Source organism: Rutilus rutilus, assembly GCF_951802725.1.
Source record: "Rutilus rutilus genome assembly, chromosome: 18".
NCBI classification, from domain to species: domain Eukaryota; kingdom Metazoa; phylum Chordata; class Actinopteri; order Cypriniformes; family Leuciscidae; genus Rutilus; species Rutilus rutilus.
The window spans coordinates 14425406-14448345 of NC_140231.1; the positions used below are offsets into that span (position 1 = coordinate 14425406).

Below are 22940 nucleotides of genomic sequence, written 5' to 3' on the forward strand. Positions count from 1 at the left end.
ATTAATACATTTCTGTCCAAATATCACTTCTGTCACAAAATATCGAACCTTGAGACTCAGACCTTTCTGACAACATTTTGTCAAGATTAGAAAAGGTTTTGATCATAAATTATGAAACATGATTTCTATGGTAAAAAAAAAAAAAAACCTTTCTATGGTAACGCAACGTCCAATTTCAAAACGGTTTTCACAGGATGAATTCTGAGTTTGTAAGCTTTCAAATGATACCTAATTTATGATAACTACTAAAATATGTGATGTAATAAAAAAGATAATATATTTTAGAGGATAATATATATTATTATACTTTTTAGAGGATAATATAATTTTATTTTTTATTGACAAATACTAGATTATATGTTTTATTGTGAACTTTTAGCATGAAAGCCAAAGTTTAAATTATTAAAAGTGTGTGCGTCGACTTTTTGTGACAAACGCCAGAACTCCAAACAACAAAAAACAGTGCTGAAATATCTATTTAGGAGTCTTAGACCTTTCCAACGATATATAGTTTGTCATGATTAGATTAGGATTTAATTGTAATATAGTGAATTAAAACCCCAAAATACAAAGATGGTCAAAATTAGGGTTAATCCCTTTTTTATACCCTAAACAGGCAACGTGACTCAGGAGTCACATATATTTCAAAACGTGCTAAATAACAACATGAACAACATAATAATACATTTTCTTCTTCAGCACCTTAAGACAATGTTCACAATTAATGTTAGCAGTATTATTAATATTTTTCTTTCTATAAATATTTACTTTCCTCAAAATCTGAATGTCCTGCACCACCGGTAGCCATGTTGGATTTAGGTCAGGCTGACTAATTTATCACAAAAAACTTTGGCTGTGATAAATGATAAAAGGATTTGATGAAAAATTCGTTCTTATGCCCCAAAAAAGACAATAAAAACTATGTGACTCCCAGGTCACGTTGCCTGTTTTGGGTTAAAGAGAAATGTCAGGCTGTAATTGGTCATTATTCTTAACATAAAATATATAATAAAAATAATTGTAAAAAATAATGGTGCTGATGCGTGTTAATTTCATAATTTCAAGGTGATTCGAATCCTTTATTTCATTTTTTTTTATTGTTTAGCTTTTCCAAATAAACAATAAAAAATGAAATAAAGGATTAAAATCACCTTAGAGGAGAAGGTGGTGATAATCACAAAATTCTACATTAAGTCCTATTATTTATAAAGTGTCATTACTCATTATTGCTCTCTTCTCTTTCCTTACCCGCACTAGATAACAATTCACTTCAAAATTGCTCAGTGTTGGAGGTTTCACACCTATATATGCGCCGCCTGGTGACCAATCTTCACTGATTTTACATTCCATCAGTCAGAGCAGAGTGTGAAGGTTGAATTAGCAGAGCAATAGCACAGCTGTACATAAAATATTGCAATCCACACAACATAATGGGAGACATATCAGAGTTCAAAAGAGGACAAATTGTTGGTGGCTCATATGTGACCGTCTTTGGTGTATCAAGAGCTATGGTATCCAATGTTAGCATGCCACCACACGAGGACATACCACATCCAACAGAGTAACTGTCGACGCAAGAGGAAGCTGTCTGAAAGTGATGTCCAGGTACTAACCTGGATTGTATCCAAAAAAACATAAAACCACAGCTGCCCAACTCTCTGCAGGATCAAATGCGCACCTCAACTCTCCTGTTTCCACCAAACGGTTCATCAGGAACTCCATATTCATGGTCGGGCTGCTATAGCCAAACTTTGGTCACTTGTGCCAATGCCAAATGTTGCTTTCATTGGTACAAACATTGCAAATCTTGGACTGTGGACAATGTGAAACATGTGTTGTTCTCTGATGAGTCCACCTTCACTGTCTTTCCCACATCCGTGGGAGTTACGGTGTGGAGAAGCCCTAAAGAGGCTTAACACCAGGACTGTCGCTGCCCAGAGTGAAGCACAGGGGTGGATCAGTGATGGTTTGGGCTGCAATATCATGGCATTCCCTACTGTGCTTGATGGGCACTGCCAAGGACTACCAAACCATTCTGGAGGACCATGTGCACCTAATGGTTCAAACATTGTACCCTGAAGGGGGTGCTGAGTGTCAGCATGATAATACGAAGTTGAACATCTCCCATGGCCTGCACAGTCACCAGATCTAAATATTTTTGAGCAACTTTGGGATAATTTGGAGGAACAAGTCAGAAAACGTTTCCCTCCAGCAGCATCACATAGTGACCTGGCCACTGTTCTGGAAGAGGAATGGCTCAGAATCACTCTGGCCACTGTGAAGGAATTGTATCTTGTATCAAAAGGAGGCCAAACACCATACTAATAATAAATTATTGTAGACTAAAACCAGGCATTTCAGTTTCATTGTCCAACCCGAGTGTGTGTTGTGTGTAAGAGTGTGTGTGTGTGTGTATATATATATATATATATATATATACACACACACACACACTCACCTAAAGGATTATTAGGAACACCATACTAATACTGTGTTTGACCCCCTTTTGCCTTCAGAACTGCCTTAATTCTACGTGGCATTGATTCAACAAGGTGCTGAAAGCATTCTTTAGAAATGTTGGCCCATATTGATAGGATAGCATCTTGCAGTTGATGGAGATTTGTGGGATGCACATCCAGGGCACGAAGCTCCCGTTCCACCACATCCCAAAGATGCTCTATTGGGTTAAGATCTGGTGACTGTGGGGGCCATTTTAGTACAGTGAACTCATTGTCATGTTCAAGTAACCAATTTGAAATGATTCGAGCTTTGTGACATGGTGCATTATCCTGCTGGAAGTAGCCATCAGAGGATGGGTACATAGTGGTCATAAAGGGATGGACATTGTCAGAAACAATGCTCAGGTAGGCCGTGGCATTTAAACGATGCCCAATTGGCACTAAGGGGCCTAAAGTGTGCCAAGAAAACATCCCCCACACCATTACACCACCACCACCAGTCTGCAGAGTGGTAACAAGGCATGATGGATCCATGTTCTCATTCTGTTTACGCCAAATTCTGACTCTACCATCTGAATGTCTCAACAGAAATCGAGACTCATCAGACCAGGCAACATTTTTCCAGTCTTCAACTGTCCAATTTTGGTGAGCTCGTGCAAATTGTAGCCTCTTTTTCCTATTTGTAGTGGAGATGAGTGGTACCCGGTGGGGTCTTCTGCTGTTGTAGCCCATCCGCCTCAAGGTTGTGCGTGTTGTGGCTTCACAAATGCTTTGCTGCATACCTCGGTTGTAACGAGTGGTTATTTCAGTCAAAGTTGCTCTTCTATCAGCTTGAATCAGTCGGCCCATTCTCCTCTGACCTCTAGCATCAACAAGGCATTTTCGCCCACAGGACTGCCGCATGCTGGATGTTTTTCCCTTTTCACACCATTCTTTGTAAACCCTAGAAATGGTTGTGCGTGAAAATCCCAGTAACTGAGCAGATTGTGAAATACTCAGATCGGCCCGTCTGGCACCAACAACCATGCCACGCTCAAAATTGCTTAAATCACCTTTCTTTCCCATTCTGACATTCAGTTTGGAGTTCAGGAGATTGTCTTGACCAGGACTACACCCCTAAATGCATTGAAGCAACTGCCATGTGATTGGTTGATTAGATAATTGCATTAATGAGAAATTGAACAGGTGTTCCTAATAATCCTTTAGGTGAGTGTATATATATATATATATATATATATATATATATATATATATATAACCTATGAAAAATCATATGGCTGGAGCCTATCCCATCCCAGTATCCATATGTACATATGAAACCTACTGTATATTTGTACTTAATAACATAAAAAAAGACAAAGAACTAAAAAGACAGTGGTTTCTTTATTTGCAAATTAATCACAAAAATATTGGCTACCAACAATAAAAAATATTAACAACAGTAGGTTTGATTGTACAGTCCAGATGATTATTTCCTTACAGTTACTTTATTCTACCTATTGATACCCTACATTATGATACAGAAAGCACAATATTGGCAGTGTGAAGGTCATTGGGACCCTCTGCACGTCTGTGAGTGTGTCGATGTATAAAAACAAATTATAACTAGTTCATTCATATTTTATAATTTCTCTGTTCCATTCATAAAAAAAAAAAAAAAAAAACAGGTTCTGTACACTCTGACAGAAATTTTATTTAAACATAATTTGTGCTTGGTACAAAACATCCCATTTTACCAGGACACACGATATTGCATTATTAGACGTCAGTTGTGGGTTTGGGAGCAGAAATACCAAATGATATAGAGAAAATGAACGTTTACGTGTGTGTGATTATGAAGAATACGAAAGCAGCATGTAAGGTGCATGATTCTGTACCGCAGACAGTTGTAAACTACTTATATTTTAACCAAGACCCAGTAAAACTACCTGTAAAAGCTACTGGTAATACAAAAATGCTCTGTGCACCCAAACGTCTTCCTGTGGACTGTTGCAAAACCTTTGTGGGAAGTGATATCCTGGCATTGTACGCTTTTCCACTCCTTGGTCAACAACACAAATATTGTGCTTCTCAAGCATCATACTTTGAGGTCAATGAAGAAATTGAAGGGTTGTACAGTTTTTTCTTTTTTTTTTACAAATAAGATCTATATTATAGAAAATAAACGCTCTGAGATACTGTCACTTCTCCAACTGTAATATTGCCAGACCCCTTCCATCCTAAAGCAGGGAATATCAGGGGTGATTTCTCATCAGACATTGTACTTTTTGGCGCCTTCTCATCATGAAATACTTGACCGAAGGACGCACTTGAATCGGAACGCCAAACGTCTATAGAGGCACACAGCTGTTAGAGGAGACTGATATATGCTGCGCAAAGTGAGTCTGATGTAATTGTGCATGGAAGTACGAATGAAAGTGCACAAAAACCTTTCAAAGACAAATAAAAAACAGAAGGGAGCAAAATTAAAACCAATTAATTTTATGTTATACATAAAATGAGATTTGGGTCCGTTCCATGACTTCTCATTTCGGCAGCAAGAGAAATGAAATCCATTAGCGCAGTGGTTTAATTCAGCCCCAGGGACTGGGTTAAGGGGCTTTGTGGAGCTTTCCATGGATCGCCATGCCTGCCACTGAAAAGGCATCGTGTCTATTATATAGCATCCTAATTCCTTGCTTACATTCATGGGTGTAATTCCTACGGTTCAGTAGCAGTCAACAGTTCCTACAGAACACAAGTCATATAAAATGGCCTTTTAAAATGGTCTCTTGGCAGAGGGAATACATTCCAGGACACATTCTGATGACAACCCTGAATGAAAAGTGATTAGATGTTGTGATATGCTAAAACAATCACATAAAAAAAATAAAAAAAACGGAAAAATGGGTAAAACATTCATTAAAAAAAAAAAGATAAAAAAATACAGGTGATAAAAGATTACTGGCGGGCAGGTTTTATGAATCACTATTAAAACGGCAATACCCTTACTTAATGCTCCGGTGAGATTTGTGATATAATGCTAAAATAACACATGGGTCCAGTTCTCACAGGGACATTCATCATTCGAATTACGATTAAAAAGATCCACCCCTCGAGGGCGATCAGAACACATCAAGCTTGTATACTTTAGTGAATTTAACCGTAATTGGCTTGATAAAGCTGCATTAAGGCAGTTACTGCACATATAACGGGCCAACAAAATACCCAGATTTTTTACAGTTTCATATTTACAGTCACATTGATTATGGATGTAGCTTATCTGTGTTTTAGTACCACAATTTATCACGCATTATTAAGCTGTCCTGTGGATTCGCAACTAATAGCCATAAATACATTGTAATGAAATTTCACCTTTAAATGTCACATTTTAAGCCCGGAGGGTGCAGCTGTAACGAATGGGCTCAATATCCATGAAATAAAAAAAACTTTTAAAACAGAAGAATGAAACTACAAGGCGAACAGCCTTGTGTTGTGCAACACAACACATGAAATGAGTGTTAAAATAAGATTTAACCAAGAAAACAAAGAAAGTCTGACTTTAAGGTACCACCCTGGCACTTATTTATCTGTTGTGGACTTGTGTGTGTCCTACGGCTCTGTCAAAAGAGATATGTGCCTCCTCTCCCATATTGCATGTCCATTTGTTCTGACACTACGTCTCTCTGGTACTTCAACACACCAGAGAAGTAGAATGTCTTTTGGAAGCCTCCCGTTGTGATCCCATGTTTGAGACAAGATTTGTGGCAGGTGTACCTCAAGGCTATATCCTGGGCACATCACTGTTCTCCAAAACGGAACAGAGCCACTAGCGCATCCAAGCCCATCTTTCTTTACCGCTCCGTCGTGTCCTCTAGAAGCTCAGTTCTGAAGGTCCTCGAAGCCGCTGAAGAAGACTTGACCGACCGTGGCCGGCGGCTGACAGGGGTGGACAAGAGGGCAAGTCCCCTTAAGAGCAGAAGGAGGGGTGTCCGAGTCTGACCATTGTGTCCCCACCCCCCTCCTCAGGTTACCTGCTTTGGAGTAGCTCCTCCCTCAGCCAGCTAGGCAACGGCTGGCCCATTTTGTACAGCAGCTTGGAGAGCTCAATGTTGTGCTCATGGTAATACTCTCTCAGGAAGGTCCGAGACTGTGGAGGAAGAGGATGGGGTCAGTTTCTCTACCAACATGTAATGTACATGTCATGCTAAAGCTATGTGTGGGCTTTTTTATTGTGTCTAGCATGAAAGGTCAATAGACATACATGCATATATACACACACATGCATATCTACATGTGTGCATGTCTGTTATCATTTTTACATTTAGATTAGCTATGCTATTATCGGACATTCAGTTAAAATTAATCTTTAAAAACACTAATCATTTAATACATTTTAAAAAAATGTAATCTTTGGCAAATGTCAAAATAAATATCAATTTTAACACTTTAGTACATTATAATGGTGTGATGTCAAAATTCACTTATTCTTTCACACATTATTTTGAGTTATTAGTCAGTGTATTATTATAAATTTATTTAGCCTAAACAGATTAGAATTTTAATCTCAGCCATTTATCAGCAATCATATGGAAATCATTACTGGACTTTTATATCGGACAGATTTTTTAATCACAAATCATTTACTGACCACATGAATACATATTGAATACATACTGATTGATTAATATAGTACACTATTTTATTTTTGACTTTTGTCACTTATTGACAGGAACAATATATAGTGGAGAGGAAATGATGGTGTAAATGTGAAACGAGCAGGAACTGATTTTCATTTATTCAAACATCATCATAATCTACTTTTAAAATGGCTTATTATACCCTCATGCTAAACAGCTAAATATTTTTGACTGGATATTAGACCAAACGCCTCTGGCCTAGAAAAGGTCATGAACCTTTAGCCACTGCTGTGTGTGTGTGTGTGTGTGTGTGTGTGTGTGTTAAATAACAACTCAAACGAAAGCTCTTTTTTTCCAGGAGTGCTGCTGCTGCGACTGCGTCTGCAAAGCCACGACACATCAGCCTGTTCTTTCACCCCTCATTAACTTTGATGTGTCTGCCAAGAAGCCTCAAGGTAACATCAAGGTCTTCGGCATTCGACTGAGCCTCTCTTTATCATACTCTGTTAAAAGATACTGACTGAAGCTGGGCCCTTCTAGAAAATACACCAGTCTGAATGACCCTGAAGTAATGAGAAGAATTCAGTGGCTGCAAATAGTCTTACTGAAAACTAAAAATGTTGTATTAAAACATCATTCAAAATAAATTTAATTTCTGTAATGTGACATTTCTGAATAAAACTGAATATTCAACAGGAAATACTGTAGGGCACGATTCTAATTATCTGGATTTAACTGGATTTTAGATGTTAATCTATATGATTGTATTGGTTATTAATCTTTATTTTAAAATCTGATATGACCATTTAGACAACCGGGTTGATACATTTTTTTTTTTTCTATTAATACTTTTATTCAGCAAGGACACAAAAAAATAGTAAAGGCATTTTTAAAGTTACAAAAGATTTCTATTTCGAATAAATGCTGTTTTTTTTGTAAACCTTTTATCCATCTTAGAATCCTGAACAAAAGGTATCAAAGGCTTCTCCATAAAAATATTAAGCAGCACAACTGTTTTCAACATTGATAATAATAAATGTTTCTTGAGCACCAAATCAGCCTATTATAATGATTTCTAAAGGACCATGTGACTGAAGACTGGAGTAATGATGCTGAAAATGACATATTTCAAATATATTCAATTAGACAAATAGTTATTTTAAATGGCAATAATATTTCACTATATTTGTGTTTTCATTGTAATTTTGATAAAATACATGCAGCCTTGGTGAACATAAGAGACTTCTTTAAAAAAAAAAAAAAAAAAATCTAACCGACCCCAAACTTTTGTACAGTAGTATATTTTTAAAAATCATGTTTCATGCAATTTTTGCTATTGAGATATTAAACAACTAAAGAGATCAGAGTAAAATATGCCAAAACATGTTTGTCACCTGTATGAACAAGCTTTTTTCTCTTTGCAATGTCAATCAAACCCGAAAAAGACTAGATTTGTTTTTTAACCAAAACAGGAATATGAACTAGAATCATAATCTCACATCAATGTCCATGTCAGGATATCTTCTACCCTTACTCTTCCCCAGGCATTTGGTCTTCCCTCCATCTAGCAGCTGACACCAGAAGCCCTTCTTCGGGTCGAACCTGCAGCAAGAAAGAAGGGACAAAATGGAGGACAGGCAGCTAAAAACGGCAATGTTTCAACATCAGCCTAATCAGAAGGGAACATAACAGACAGATGGAGCACAGCAAGGCCTCCAGAGAGGCTGCCACAGGACAAACCATCTTTATTGTCCAGTGGGAGATGTGGCTGGCAGATGTTACTGCTTATGAGATTATGTGATACAGCATGAAAAGACAGAGGACAGATAGAGAGAGAAAGAGAGACAAGTGGTAGGGGTGGAGTGAAAAGAAAGAGTGTACATGAGGTGGTAGAGAAGGCTGGGAATTAACAAGCGCTCTTGTGATCCTGTCAGACTAATGGGATCCATCAAGATGAGGAGACTACTGTGAAACACTTCAAAGCAGCTTCAAACAAAACACTTCAGGTGCTCAATAATGTACAGCATATTAATGACTATTAATTGTCAATCATAAAAGAGAAATGAGAAACTTGGAGCTTTTGAGGACAAGCTTCTTACGCAAGGATCTTGTGGTAGTTGAGCGTGTTTGTCAGGCCTAGAAACTTCTGGATTTTGTCCATCACTGAAGCTGGTTCTGTCCTCAGCATCTGTCCATCCAGGACCAGGATCTGAGAAGAAAGAAACAGGTTAATGTAAGTCATAGAAATATTCTAAAAAGCACAACGTACTGATGGACATACGTGCATTTAGCAAAATACCTGACTGGGGTGATAGTGTGTGAGCCAACGCTGAAGGTGTGTGGAGTAAAGTCCGGGCAACAGACATCGGCTCTGCAGGACCCTCAGTTTGATGGGCGCGTCCCGGCCAGCAGTGATGACATCATGGAATGTATATTTCTGAGCCACAGGATCATCATGGGCCCTCTGGTGCTGGAAAACAGCAAAAACAGCAATGAATATACAAATTCATAATACAAATATAGTGCTGTGGAAAAGAAAGTACACCCCATGAACGTAAAATCGAATTTATAACTTATACCTTTTTTTTGCACAAATAGAATTAATATCACATGTCTATATTAGAGCTTAAATCGGGCCCCCCGGGCCAATGAGGCCGAGCCCGATTTAAACCCGACCATTTTTAATATGTGGGCCGTTATAACCAGGCCGCGCCAGAATGTTTTTAAGCAGGTGCTGCTGTGCTCATTTAGGCTACAGGGGGGAGCTGCGCAGTTATATATATTATATAAATACTATTAATAAATGAGCAAAAATTGGCCACTCAATATTCAATTATTTTAATTATCAAAATTAAAGTTTTAATTTTATTAAATTGAACAAGCACAACATTCAATCAAATATTCTTAAAGATTTATTATTATTAATAATGTTACTTCAACATATTGTTATTTCAACATAATATGAGTGTGAGCAACAAGCAAGATGTACATTTGTAAATTCGGTGACAGCGTGTGTTACGAGTTTCAAATGGTGTAAGTGACCGCGGCACGCCGGCGACTACATGTCATGATTATAATGTCTGCTATATTGCTTTTTATGTATTAAATCCAGGCAATTGGTTGATGAAAAATGTATTAAAATTAAGATACAATTTATACTAAACGAAATTCACTTTAAAGAAAAGCTTTCTTCAAAACAAAACTTGAAACTATGTGCTTATTTAATGGCTAAAACACGTATAGGCTAGGCTACTGACTCTCTTTTTGTACAAATTGCAGCACGTTCATTTAATTCTGAATTTTGCACATGTAAGTTGAAAGGCATTTGTTTGTGCATAGTAAAACATATCTGTAACATTTATCAAGTTCATAATTGTGCGTGCATTCATTCATTATTATCTTAATGAATAGACCTAATGCGACAAGGAAGAAGCATGCAAACTGCGTTGTTTGTTTATTCAGAAATAGTTGAATGGATTGGAAAAGTAACAAAAGCGGATATTGAGGCCTGAGGCTGACTACTATAATAATTTCTGTCATGGCAAGACTGCTTGTCTGTTCATCGTCGAAGTCCCCGTTTTTTTTAGGTTGAGCAGCGTGCGCATTTAATGCACGAGACAAAGCCAACACATATGTTGTCACTCCCCAAGACTAGTTTAAAATGTGTCCATACCTCCGATTTTCCTCCAAACTTGCTCAAAGTTAATTATCCTGTTTTAATTTTTTTCTTTTCTTCTTCAAGATCCATGTCGCACTTAGAATAGCAACAGAATAGCCTACAGCACGCACAGCAGGTGTGATGCGTCACGCGTGCGAGACTGCGAGTGCGAGTACGAGACGCTGCGCATGACACGTGACGTGCTTTATCAAGGGCCCGACCCGACCCGGCCCGAGGACAGTGGCGGGAAATATCGGAAATGTCCGGGCTCGGGCAGAGAATTAAAGCTCTAGTCTATATAGAATAAACCCAAAAAATCTCAAAATAAATCATGCAACTCGGAATTATACTGGATTTTGCTTATCTGATGACAGTGTTTAATGAAAGGCAAAAACGGATTATTGTGCCAATACTAGCTATATCTATATACTGAATGTGTTAATGTTCTTAGACTTTTTCTCCTGTTATGGGCAGGAGAAAGATAAGAAGAGTTGAATTAAATGCCTGATTTTAATTATAAACAAGCTGGAAATTCAACTTTACTTTCATCTCGAAATGTCTATGCTTTACTACTTTCAGCTGCTCATTCAAAAAGGTGAGGGAGATAATATGCACTCTAAAAGGGCACCTATTACGCAAAATTCACTTTTACATGGCGTTTGAACATAAATGTGTGTTGGCAGTGTGTGTACACAACCACCCTATAATGATACAAATACTTTTTTTTTTTTAATCCCTACAAATCATAAGCACTGTCTCAGAACAACCCATTCTCAGATTCGGGGCAATGTGACGTACTTTTGCACAAGCCCCTCCCACCGCTGTTGATGGACACTGCAGTTTTAGCATAGACCCACCCTGAGTGAGCTAAACACAGTCCGCCATTGTTTCGACGCTTGAGCAGCTGTAGACAAGAATGTCTTCTAAGCGATTGAGGTGTTTTGCTATAAGATGTAAGAATGAACATAGCAGTCTTCATTTGCTCTCCTTGTTACTCGAGGATGGATCAGTACAGCTGTTTGTGATCCAGCTTAAAGTCTCCGGAGCGACAGGCCTAACGTTACTGATCATGGCAGAAATGAAAGTGAGAGGGCGCACTTTATGACAGCTCATCGAGTCGTTTTACGGATATAAAGTTTACCAGTTTATTAAGCACCCACTGAAAAGGTGTGTATATGTTTGTTTACTGTTAGTTGTAACGAGTGTTTTGTGTACAGTTTTTATGGATAAGACTTTAATGCTCACTTCTTATACTGTGTTTATTCAGCTCTTACGGTGATTTTCTGGAGTAAAACTGATCTTTTGTGTGATGTACAATAAACTTCATAAAACTCATCAGTACATTTTTGGCCATCACTTGGACGCGGTCCGCTACAACAGGCTTGTATTAATAGTGGATAAAAGCAAGATGAAAAATAAGTTATAACTGTAATTAAACTAGACTATGCCTGTTCTATTTCCATACAGCATATATTGTCTGATTCTGTGGGCATTATTGTCCGACTCCGGGTCAAAATGAACACTTCTACTGCGAGTTTCTGTTTTGATATCATTAGATGAGAATGTCCTGACTCTGAGCGCGAGCTTGTGAAGCTCCGCCCTCTGTGCGGCGGCAGCAGCTCATTTGCATTTAAAGGGATAAACACTAAAACGGCGCGTTTTTCTGAGCCACAAAAAGTAACAATTTAAACATGCTGTAAAAAATGATCTGTTGGGTATTTTGAGCTAAAACTTCACATACACACTCAGGGGACATCAGAGACTTATTTTACATCTTGTGAAAAGGGGGCATAATAGGTGCCCTTTAAGTACTAACCATCTACACATTACAAAATAAAAACCATAAAATAATCATTGTCATAACCCATCAACAATAGATCATATAAAATACATAAATGTACGGTATTCATTGCCCTGTATTTTTCCTATATTAGTATTTTACCAGTGTTAATAGATAAAAGGCAGTGTAATTTAACAAATGACACTTAATGTAATGTAAATTTTGTAATGATTTCTAGCAACAGATTGCCATCATAACGGCAACTAAGAATAACAAATCATAAGTTGGAGCTGAAGTGCACATTTCAACATGACAATGAATCAAAGCATGCAATCAAATCTGCTGCAAAAACAGCTTACTGTGTCTAACATTACAGGTGGACTTCTGGGAAAAAATTTATAAGCTACACATGTGTAAAATATGGGCTCTGTAGGACCCAGCAGAATGATGCCATTTACAATAATCTCCGAATTATATATTTTTTCCATTTTCTGCAGATCTAATCTACTGTCCAGAGCAGGCATCATGGCCATGGCTAACCCTGGATGACACATGAGCAGTTAGATACAGACCTGATACCAGGAATAGGCTCTGTCAGCTGGGTTGATAAGAATGGTGATGATTTTGGCTTTGGGCAGAAGAGCAGCAGCTCGCCGGGCCGCGACCTCAGAGTCAAAGTAGTTGGCACTTTTCTCGAAGTAGAAATCTGAGCTAGTGTTGGAGGGTAGAGGGAAATACTCCATGTACCTATCATTAAAAACAAACAATTAGCATATCATTTCATCCTTCCCTCAGGTCATTTTGACCTGAAACTCTTCTTTTTTTTCTTTTTTTTTTTAAGTGAAGTGTTCATCGGAGGGGTTCAAGACCTTGAACCACGAATACACACACACAAATTTGACTGGATTCGAGGAGGTTTATGTGGTTGTAATAAAAAAAGTAACAAATCCTTCCTTCAGGGTCAATTTGATCCCCTTAGGAATGAATGGAATGCGAGTAATGCTTCAGTACACATAGAAAAACCTAAAGAAATGCTCACAATGAAAACAAAAAAAGCTAAAACTTTACCACAAAATATATTATAATGTCTACATGTGTATGTGAATACATACTGAAGAGAGAAACTCAAGAACTGATTTAGGACCCAGCGGAACAGCTCATTTGCTCCATTTAGAGCTATAAGGCCATCTAGAGGCAAGAATCATGAAAAAAAATTTTTTTCCCACAAGAGGTCGGCAGAGACACCCAAATTAAGCCAATGTGAGATATTTTGAGCTGGTTATTGCATGTATTGGAGTTATTTTGAATTTAAGTTGAAAGAATGTGAGGAATGTGCTTAAATTATATTATTTATAGATAAAATATAGTCATTAAAAGGTACTTAAAAAATAAATAAATAAATAAATAAATAAATAAATAAAAATAATAAAAATAATCCCCCAAAAAACTGCATTAAAAAATTAAACAAATTATTGTCAAAGATTTTTGAAAAAAAGAAAAATGTTTTTTTTTTTATATATATATATATAATTTTAGGGCTTCGGGTCATTTTGACCCATGAGGGAAGGATTTGTTACAGAATACAAGGAGAGGATTTAGTAAACACTTCTGAAGGAAACCAGATGGGAGAGACATGTCAGCACCTGTAAAAAAAATTGTTTAATAGCGTACCGCACGATATACGTCACCTTTTCTCATTAATATTCATTAAGCTAGCGACGGTTGCTAGGGGGGTCAAACTCGCGCGTGTCACTCATGCTAGACGCATGTAAACAGTTTACGGACGAGATGTCTACTGAGCTAAACCTGCTAACTCTGTCCGAGAATGATGTCCCCGGTGCCAAATTCACTGGTATAGAAGTAGAAGAACATACAAATATTCAATTGAAGAGATGGCTTGAGTGTAGAGGGCTGAAAAAGACGGGAAAAAGAGCCGACCTGATCCAGAGGTAGATTGTTATCGACAGAATTTCTCCCCCAAAAAACATCGCCTTACGCCACTGACAGTGACATTTTGCAGTTTCAACAAGCTTTCTTTTACCACCCTATGTCCTGTCTGTCTAGGGTTGCCAACTTCAGAAAAGGAAAATACGGGACAATCGTGGTTATTTATAGGAAAATGAGGGACACTCAAAACTGTACGTCATTTCAGTGTCTGCAGTTAAATATGTGTTTAAAAGGTTATCAGACATAAACACATTAGTATTGCTTTACCTATTTATGTATTTAATTATAAAAATAATTTTAATGTCATACATAAAAAAATGTCACATTACAAACAAACCATCATTCAAAATAGCAGCATTTATCTAAAATAGAAAGCTTTTTAACATTATATAGGCTTACAGTTCAAAAGTTTGGGAGATTATTCTTTTGGGAAGAAAATTAAAGAAAGTAATTGCCTACTTTTATTCAGCAAGGATGCATTACATTAATCAAAAGTGACAGTAAAGACATTTATAATGTTACAAAAGCTTTCTATTTACTTTCTAAGGCTTTTTTTAACATTAATAATAATCAGAAATGTTTTTTGAGCATATTATTCCTTCAGGTAGATTAAATTTTTTCTTGCGTGGCTGGATGTTCGACTCATGAACAATAATCACGTTGTTTGCATTCGCCAAAATTGTTTTGCCGAAATCAAAACGTGGACAGTTAGCGCGAGACGAGTCCGGCTTGAAGAGGAAGCAACCAGACGGCAGAGGATTATGTTCGCAAATCAAACAATGATTTGTCTCAAAACAGTGATTAAAAAAAGCTGTGATTGGATGATGACAGGTGTCGGTGATCATTCTCAAGTGTCGGGACACGGGAGGTCACGCACGGGACAAATAAATTAAGCCCAAAATACGGGACGTCCCGCCTAATTTGGGACAGTTGGCAACCCTATGTCTGTCATATATACTATGTCCTCTGGTTGTCTTACGTCTGATAGTTGTTGGGGGTAATTTATATTATTATTATTATTAATGTATTTATTTTTTGTTTAGCGATCGCTAATGCTACTTGGTCACAACCAACAACACTTAATTTTTAATTAATATCAAATCTAAATTCTCTCAATTATTTTACCCTCCCCCCTAAGGCTGTTTCCTTACTACAGAAAAAGTAGTTCACATTTATCCCTCTGGGTTTTTGGCTTCGGGAAACGAATAAAGAATACATCCTTCATATGTGGACGGTCATAGTGTCTGGAGTCGTTTCTGCAAGTTCCATAGCAGCAGTGTTTACTCGGCATGTTCTTATTTGAGGGATAACCGGCAGAAAACAAGCAGTACTAGCATGAATCATAAGCGAGCGCGCTTCTATGTTGACCCCCTTCCGGTTTACGTTGCTGACGTCACGCGGCCTTGCGGTCTAAAAATAGCACTCGTGCGGCACGCTATTGTTGCGGCACCATTGTTTTTCTCTGTTTGGTGAAATGAATCTCCCTCTTTATAATCAGCATTGTTTTCGTCTCTTGTTTTTGCGATCAAACCACCACATGAACCATCACCTACCATCCTTTTTCCACAAACTGATTAAAGAGAAAAAGAAAGGCAGGAAGAGAGAGAGAGAGGCACTAGATGTACATCAGACACCTGCTTTCTATTAGTTACATTTCAGACTACTGAAAGGAAAAGAAAAAGCTGGTAGTCAAGGCAGTGCTGTGTTTTGAAATGACCCATAACACTTTCCTCTCATGGGAACATTAGCCTTCATGTCTCCTAATACTCTTAACTTCAAAGCATGCCAGACCTTTACAATTGATATACTTCACAGCAGTTTACAAGAGCTATTTACTATAAAGAACCCATGAAAACATGTGGTTGTCTTGCCTGTGCTGACGTACAAGGGGAAGGGAAAACAAGAAGCAAGGGTGCAGCAAAAATGAGTCGGTTTAGGGGGAGGGGACCTTCTCATTCTAGAAAGCACTTGACTGGACACAGTTGTGGACACGCCCATGAGTGCAATATAATTCATTATTTAAAATTAATCATTTAGGTCAAACATGTCAAGGCATGTTCACACCAAGAATGGTGGAAAAGCTGGAAAAAAATTTATTCGGAATGTAATTCCATCGATATCGTTCCTTAGGTCCTGTTTACACCTGGTATTAAGATGCGTTTTGGTCGATCAGATCACAAGTGGACAAGGTACTTCCAGAGGTAGTCAAAAACGTATTCGACCAGATTGCTTTTGTGTAAACGCTCATGTGGTCGAACAGCCACAAAAGACCGTCTTCTCTCCGCCTACTGACCTAATGTGTAAACATTATGGGAAGCGCGCTAGCCAGACGAGGTTTAAACTTTGTCGGCTGGAGACCCGAGTTTGGTTTGAAAAACGTACCAATGTTCTCTCACCATTCCTATTTTCTAACACACACTCACAGCATTCGTCGTGTCTTGCGGCTGTTAGAGCAGAAATGAAAGCTGCTGCTCTCTGTCTGTTTTTCTGTCGTTCCCGGTCGCATTCATATCTAAATTGCGCAAGCTTATTTTGTCCATTAGATCGAAAGATCTGAAAAAGCCCATACATTTACTCGCCCATAAACCCTTCCCTCTAAGAAGTCAGGACGCAAGTAGTTGAAAGTGGACAAAAGAGACGGATTAAAACACCAGGTCACATCCGATCGACCAAAACACATCTTAATACCAGGTGTAAACAGGGCTTCTGTGTCATAATCACTACAGTTGTGGTGTGGACTTCCCTATTCTCATAGAATTAGAACGATTATTAAAACTTTATAGTTATAGTTAGCATTATAGTTATCATCCTTGGTGTGAACAGGCCTTCAATCTCCTAAACATTTACTTCTTAGTCAACTTTTACATGTACACTAGCATATAGGCAACCTGGTAGTCAAGGCAAAGTTAAAAGTATGGCGGGAACGTTAATGTTCAAAATATCACCACATACCAGTCAATGCCTTTGTGGTAGTTTCGGCCGTTGAAGAACTGGATTTCTTCAAAGGTCTCCTTACTGGGGTAGTTACTGGTCAAATCGGAATGCATGCCCAGAAACAGATAGAGAGCGGTAGTTCCTGAACAAACACAAGACAGCAGTGAGTGAACAGGTCTACTGTCACATGATCAGGTTTTACACACTCATTAAAGCAAAACATTCTCACATTCACATCCATTTTTTATACAAAGTTTCACTCAAATTGTTATATTGATTATATAATTTGTAACTATTTATTTTTAATAAAAAGAGGTCTTTACTTGTGGTCTCAGACCTTTGGACCTCACTGTGTCTCATTCTGTTATTGAGCTAGAGGAGTAATTACATGAGTTACATGAGTTAATAGTTAAATTGGGCAAAAGGCAGGAAATGTCTTGTGTAAGATGTGATAATAAAGGTTCACTGAAATTATGCTGTTTACTAAATTGACAAGTCTGAGAGGAAGTAATAACAGTACAAAAAAGAATAATAACTGAACAAATAAAATAAAGTCACTCTAAGGCCCAACCCCCTAATCTAAATTTTATTGAGAGGATTAACACAGCCATTTTACTACCCACTCTAAGAGTGGGCTATTGCTCCCTGAAGACATCTTTAGAAGTTTAATTAGTCAACGCTGTAAAACTCAAATTCACATTTACTGAGGAGCAGCCAGGGTTGCAGTAGAAAAGCTACGAGCCTGTACAGGGTAAAAACCCATATACACACGCACAGATACAAGTACATATAATAGAATTTAGTAACCAAAAATGAAACATAATGGTTGTTTGTTTATTGAAAAATGTATTTATAACATAATATTCTTTATATAATCTATATCTATATTATTTTATCATATCAAATATTGATAATCTTAAAATGGCCAAATATTGAATCATTATCACTGGTAACCTTTTGGTAACCAAAACAATAGTCATTAAAAAAAGTTTACAATAACAAAAATTAGGGATGTCCCAAGCCGATCTCAAGGACCGATTAAGAATTGTTTGAACTGATCGGTATCGTCAGCTGTCACGCAGGTGTCGTGCAGTAGGTGGTGGTATGCACCGTCATTAATCTATTCCTCCAGAGTGCAGTCTAGACACAGTCAGGACCCAATCTCACTGCTTTATTATACAGCAAATCTTGACGCTTGAAGCCTGAGCATGCCCGTTGCTTTGTGTGCAATTTTGTGAATGATTTGGCCGCATTTCAGAAATATTGAGTGCTAACTCTAGAATCGTATCCATGGTAATTTTAGTTTGGATCTATTGGCTTATGTTTTATGGTTTACAAAAGAACGTTTGGTGACGGGACCTTCAGGCTGAACTCAGCTGTTTTTATACAGTCATGGCCTAATGGTTAGAGAGTCACACTGGTAACCCATAACTTTGTGGGTTCAATTCTCAATAACGGCACCTAACCCCCAATCGCTCCCCGGGCGCCACAGCAAAATGGCTGTGTGTGTCCACGGTTTGCAGTGTGTGTGTCCACTACTCGCTGCTACTAATGTGTGTGGACTAAAGTGTATGGGTTATGCAGAGGACAAATTCTAAGTATGGGTTACCATACTTCACTTTCACATGTCACTTTCACTTCACTTTACTTCACTACACAAGTTTCTTTTTTTTTCTTCATCATAATAAAAAAAATTGGGCCTATATATTAATTCTGTAAGTTATAGCTTTCAAAGCTTACTATTTTATAGTAAATACATGTGAATGTAAAAATACAATTATTTATGTATCCACCCCCTCATTGTGTGTGCGCGTGTTATTATCTGCTTATGTATGGGATGAAATTAGTTTCAATTATCAGCACTCATTGTATAGCCATATAGATGCATAACTAGCAAATAAAAATAAATAAAAAAAATCACTAAGGTGAGTAAAATAGACCTTGATTGTGATTAATACTACAGTATTTATCAAGTGATGACTATAATTAACTACAAAAAAAGCTAAAAAGGGTATTCAGTAAAGTATATAGTTCTATTTTACAGTGATTCCTGTGGCTTATATATGATGAACAGATTAAATTTAGGCATAATGAAATAAAGTGAATTCTCATCTCAAGATCCCAAGTTTGTGCTTATCCACTGATTCTGACAAAAATATGAAGAAGCCTAAATGAATGAAGTGCTGGTGCAAAATTACTGAGCCCTGCATGAGAAAATAGCGTCTACTATATCAGCTTATAGAAAATATCTCTCCGACGCACTCCACTGCCAGTAAATTTCATGCAGACCTGCTCACTAAAAGTGGCAATGATTTATCTGCTTTATCTACTGGATAAATTATTAAATGCAATAGCTGAATCTCAAACAGTGGATCATTTATATCAGAAACACATCTTGTCATATCAAAGCATTAAGGCATTATATAACTTTGTGTAAAGCTGCTTTGAAACAATGTTTATAGTGAAAAGCGCTATACAAATAAATTTGACTTAACTTCACTTGTAGGTTTATGTTGTAGCCATGAATTAAGAATTCGTTCCCCATTTTTTTATATAAAAAATATTTTTTTTTATTTAAATCCCCCCCATCCCCCCAGCACATCACGCCCAGACTCATTACATGCAAAGTGAGATATTTCAAGCCTTTATTTGTTATAATTTTGATGATTATGGCTTACAGCTTATGAAACCCACGAAATCAAAATCCCAGAAAATGAGAATATTACATGAAATCACACAGTAATTACACAGTAATACCATGGTCATTGAACCAGGTTTTGGTTATTTTGGCAGTGTGGGCAGGTGCAAATCCTGCTGGAAAATGAAGTCAGCATCTCCATAAAGCTTGTCTGCTGAAGGAAGCATGAAGCGCTCTGAAAATGTCCTGGTAGACGGCTGCGTTGAGTGGACAGCACAGTGGACCAACACCAGCCGATGACATGGCTCCCCAAACCAACACAGACTGTGGAAACTTCACACTGGACTTCAAGCATCTTGGATTGTGTGCCTCTCCATTCTTCCTCCAGACTCTGGGACCTTGGTTTCCAAATGAGATGCAAAATTTGCTCTCATCAGAAAAGAGGACTTTGGTCCACTGTGCTTTATTAAATCCAGAGTCAACGCAGCCGTCCACCAGGACATTTTCAGAGCACTTCATGCTTCCTTCATTTTCCAGCAGGATTTGCACCTGCCCACACTGCCAAAAGAACCAAAACCTGGTTCAATGACCATGGTATTACTGTGAGAGAGAGAGAGAGAGAGAGAGAGAGAGTTCTTCTTGTTAGAATAATAAGTATACATTGGACTGATTTTAATAAGATAACATATCTGGCCAACACAGCTAGATGGTGCAAGTACACACACACGTGTGGATGTGTAGCGAGCAGAAAACACTCACCAGTCTTCTGAGGGCCGATGATAAGCAGCTTGGGGAAACGGTCACAGGTCTTCTCCTTAGACCAGATGTCTTTATGTCTTTTGTCCTCACAGGGGTCCTGTAACGGTAAGAAATAAGCTGATGTGAAATGGTACCCATATATCACTGAAATGAGCACCTTCACAATAAAAAACCCTCCAGCGAGTCTATCGTTGTGCCTCAATAACCAGCGGGAAATTATGAAGAAACTGGAGAAATTGTTCTCATTCCAGCTAGCAAGAATATGAAAAACTTGGGAGTTTTACCAAATTATTCAGGGCAAGATGTAACCTATGTCTGAATATACATACTTCCCTGCAAAAAAAAATATTAAGTCAGATTAGTAGGATGTCCAAAAGTTCAGGACATGCTCAGGAAATATAGGAATTAGGATGCAGCCTGAGCGCTTTGACTTGGATTTATCATCAGCCGGAAAAGTGCATTATGGAGGGAAGGCTGTTATCCAGCCAAACTAAAACAAATTAGTCAAGCATGTCAAATATCTTACAACACATCAGCAGAGTCCAATAACAAGCAGATTTGATATTAATTCAGACTTAGCCTTTAAACTCGCCACAACATCATCCCAGAGGTAGCCTCCCAGTTTTATGGGATTCACCAGATAAAAATCAGAGGCATAAACCAACCCCAGTCCAGAGCTTTGAAGCATCTCAAGAGAAAGATGTCCTGCAGCAGACATTTTGAGCCCTTCATCCATCACAGCCGAAGATGCAGGAAACGGCGGTAATAAATTAATAGTTTTAACCCTTGCCTCTAAATTAAAATCTGGCACGAATGCAAGATGGTTAAACGGTGCACCAACACTGAAAAACCACTAGCAATCCAACACCTGTCCGTCCTAATGAGGAGATTAACGGCTAGCGCCCCGCACTAATGACCGAAGAGTCTTGCTTGAGTACACGCCAGTGCTAAAAGCAACATTACTTAACACATTTGTGAATTTATTACTAATGTACTCATGGGATCACAGTTTATGATAACAGTAAACGTGAGCTCTGTTCCAAATCCTACCTAGACAGCACCGCAAGCCATTGTAGGCACGATGCGAAGGCTGTTCCAAAATCCCGAAATAAACTGCGACTTGTTCAGTAAGAAACTGGTGGACTGTGAATGGAATGCGATTTATAAATATACACTACTAGTGTTGCACGATACAGCGGTACTAGAAAGTTAGCGCAATACCCTGCTATTAAAACGGTACGATACCACAATTTATTAGACATGCGAGTCATGTGAGTTCAGTTTATAAAACAAGAAATTCAAGTTATAAAACAATACATTTTAAGTTCTGTCATATTATTCAATTACTTACAGTGTTTTTTTGCTGTGTTATCGATTCAGTATCCGTATCGAGGTATTTTAGTCAGGTATCGAAGTCATAATTTTGGTATCGTGACAACACTATGCACTACCATTCAAAAGTTTTTTGAAAGAAATTACTAATTTTATTCATAATATTTTGCAAAACTATATTTTTATTATATTTATGATCAAACAAATGCAGCCTTGGTGTACATAGGAGACTTCTCAAAAACATTAAAAATAATCGTACAGACCCAAAACTTTTGAACGGTAGAGAACCAATTCATTCAATATATTAAAATGTTTTAGTATTTTTAGGCTTATTATGAGTATTGTGTTGTTAGTTTAGCAACATGCTAACTCTCTTGGAATCAATTGTAAAGGTCTGTTTACACCACACTAACACTAACTATAAAGATAACTTTATTAGCGTCCACACCAGCGGACGATGTTGTTCTGTTCATTGTAAGCGGGTGCTCCTCTGTCACTTTAAATGCTTAAGCTCATTACAGCAGGATGGATTCTGATTGGCTGTCATTGTTTTTATCGTTCATCAGCTGAATAAAATCGTTCTGAAAGTGAATCCAACGATATCGTTTCTCGATGCCGTTATCGTTATAGCTGTGGTGTGAACTCTACTATTCTTTAATATTGAGAACTATTTTAAGAACTATATCTTTATTGTTATCTTCGTAGTTGTAGTCCTTGGTGTGAACGGGCGTTAAGGAGAGTCTCATGTTCTAACCAAAACGGGTCACAAGCAAAATTACCTGTAGTGCAAGATGTTAATTTGCCACCCTAGTTA

At 37.8% G+C, this 22940-nt stretch overlaps 1 protein-coding gene across 1 annotated transcript in view; it reads right to left on the reverse strand.

The window, feature by feature from the left end:
• Positions 1-3823: 3823 nt before the first annotated feature.
• ndst1b (N-deacetylase/N-sulfotransferase (heparan glucosaminyl) 1b) overlaps positions 3824-22940 on the reverse strand; it is a 98785-nt gene continuing 79668 nt past the window's right edge. The window contains exons 10-16 of the mRNA XM_084386931.1: positions 20795-20891; positions 17416-17539; positions 13089-13263; positions 9378-9548; positions 9178-9287; positions 8578-8680; positions 3824-6588 (exon numbers count right to left, since the gene is read on the reverse strand). Of these exons, the coding sequence (XP_084243057.1) occupies positions 6469-6588; positions 8578-8680; positions 9178-9287; positions 9378-9548; positions 13089-13263; positions 17416-17539; positions 20795-20891 (900 nt within the window). The 3' untranslated portion in view covers positions 3824-6468. The remainder of the gene's footprint in view (positions 6589-8577; positions 8681-9177; positions 9288-9377; positions 9549-13088; positions 13264-17415; positions 17540-20794; positions 20892-22940) is intronic.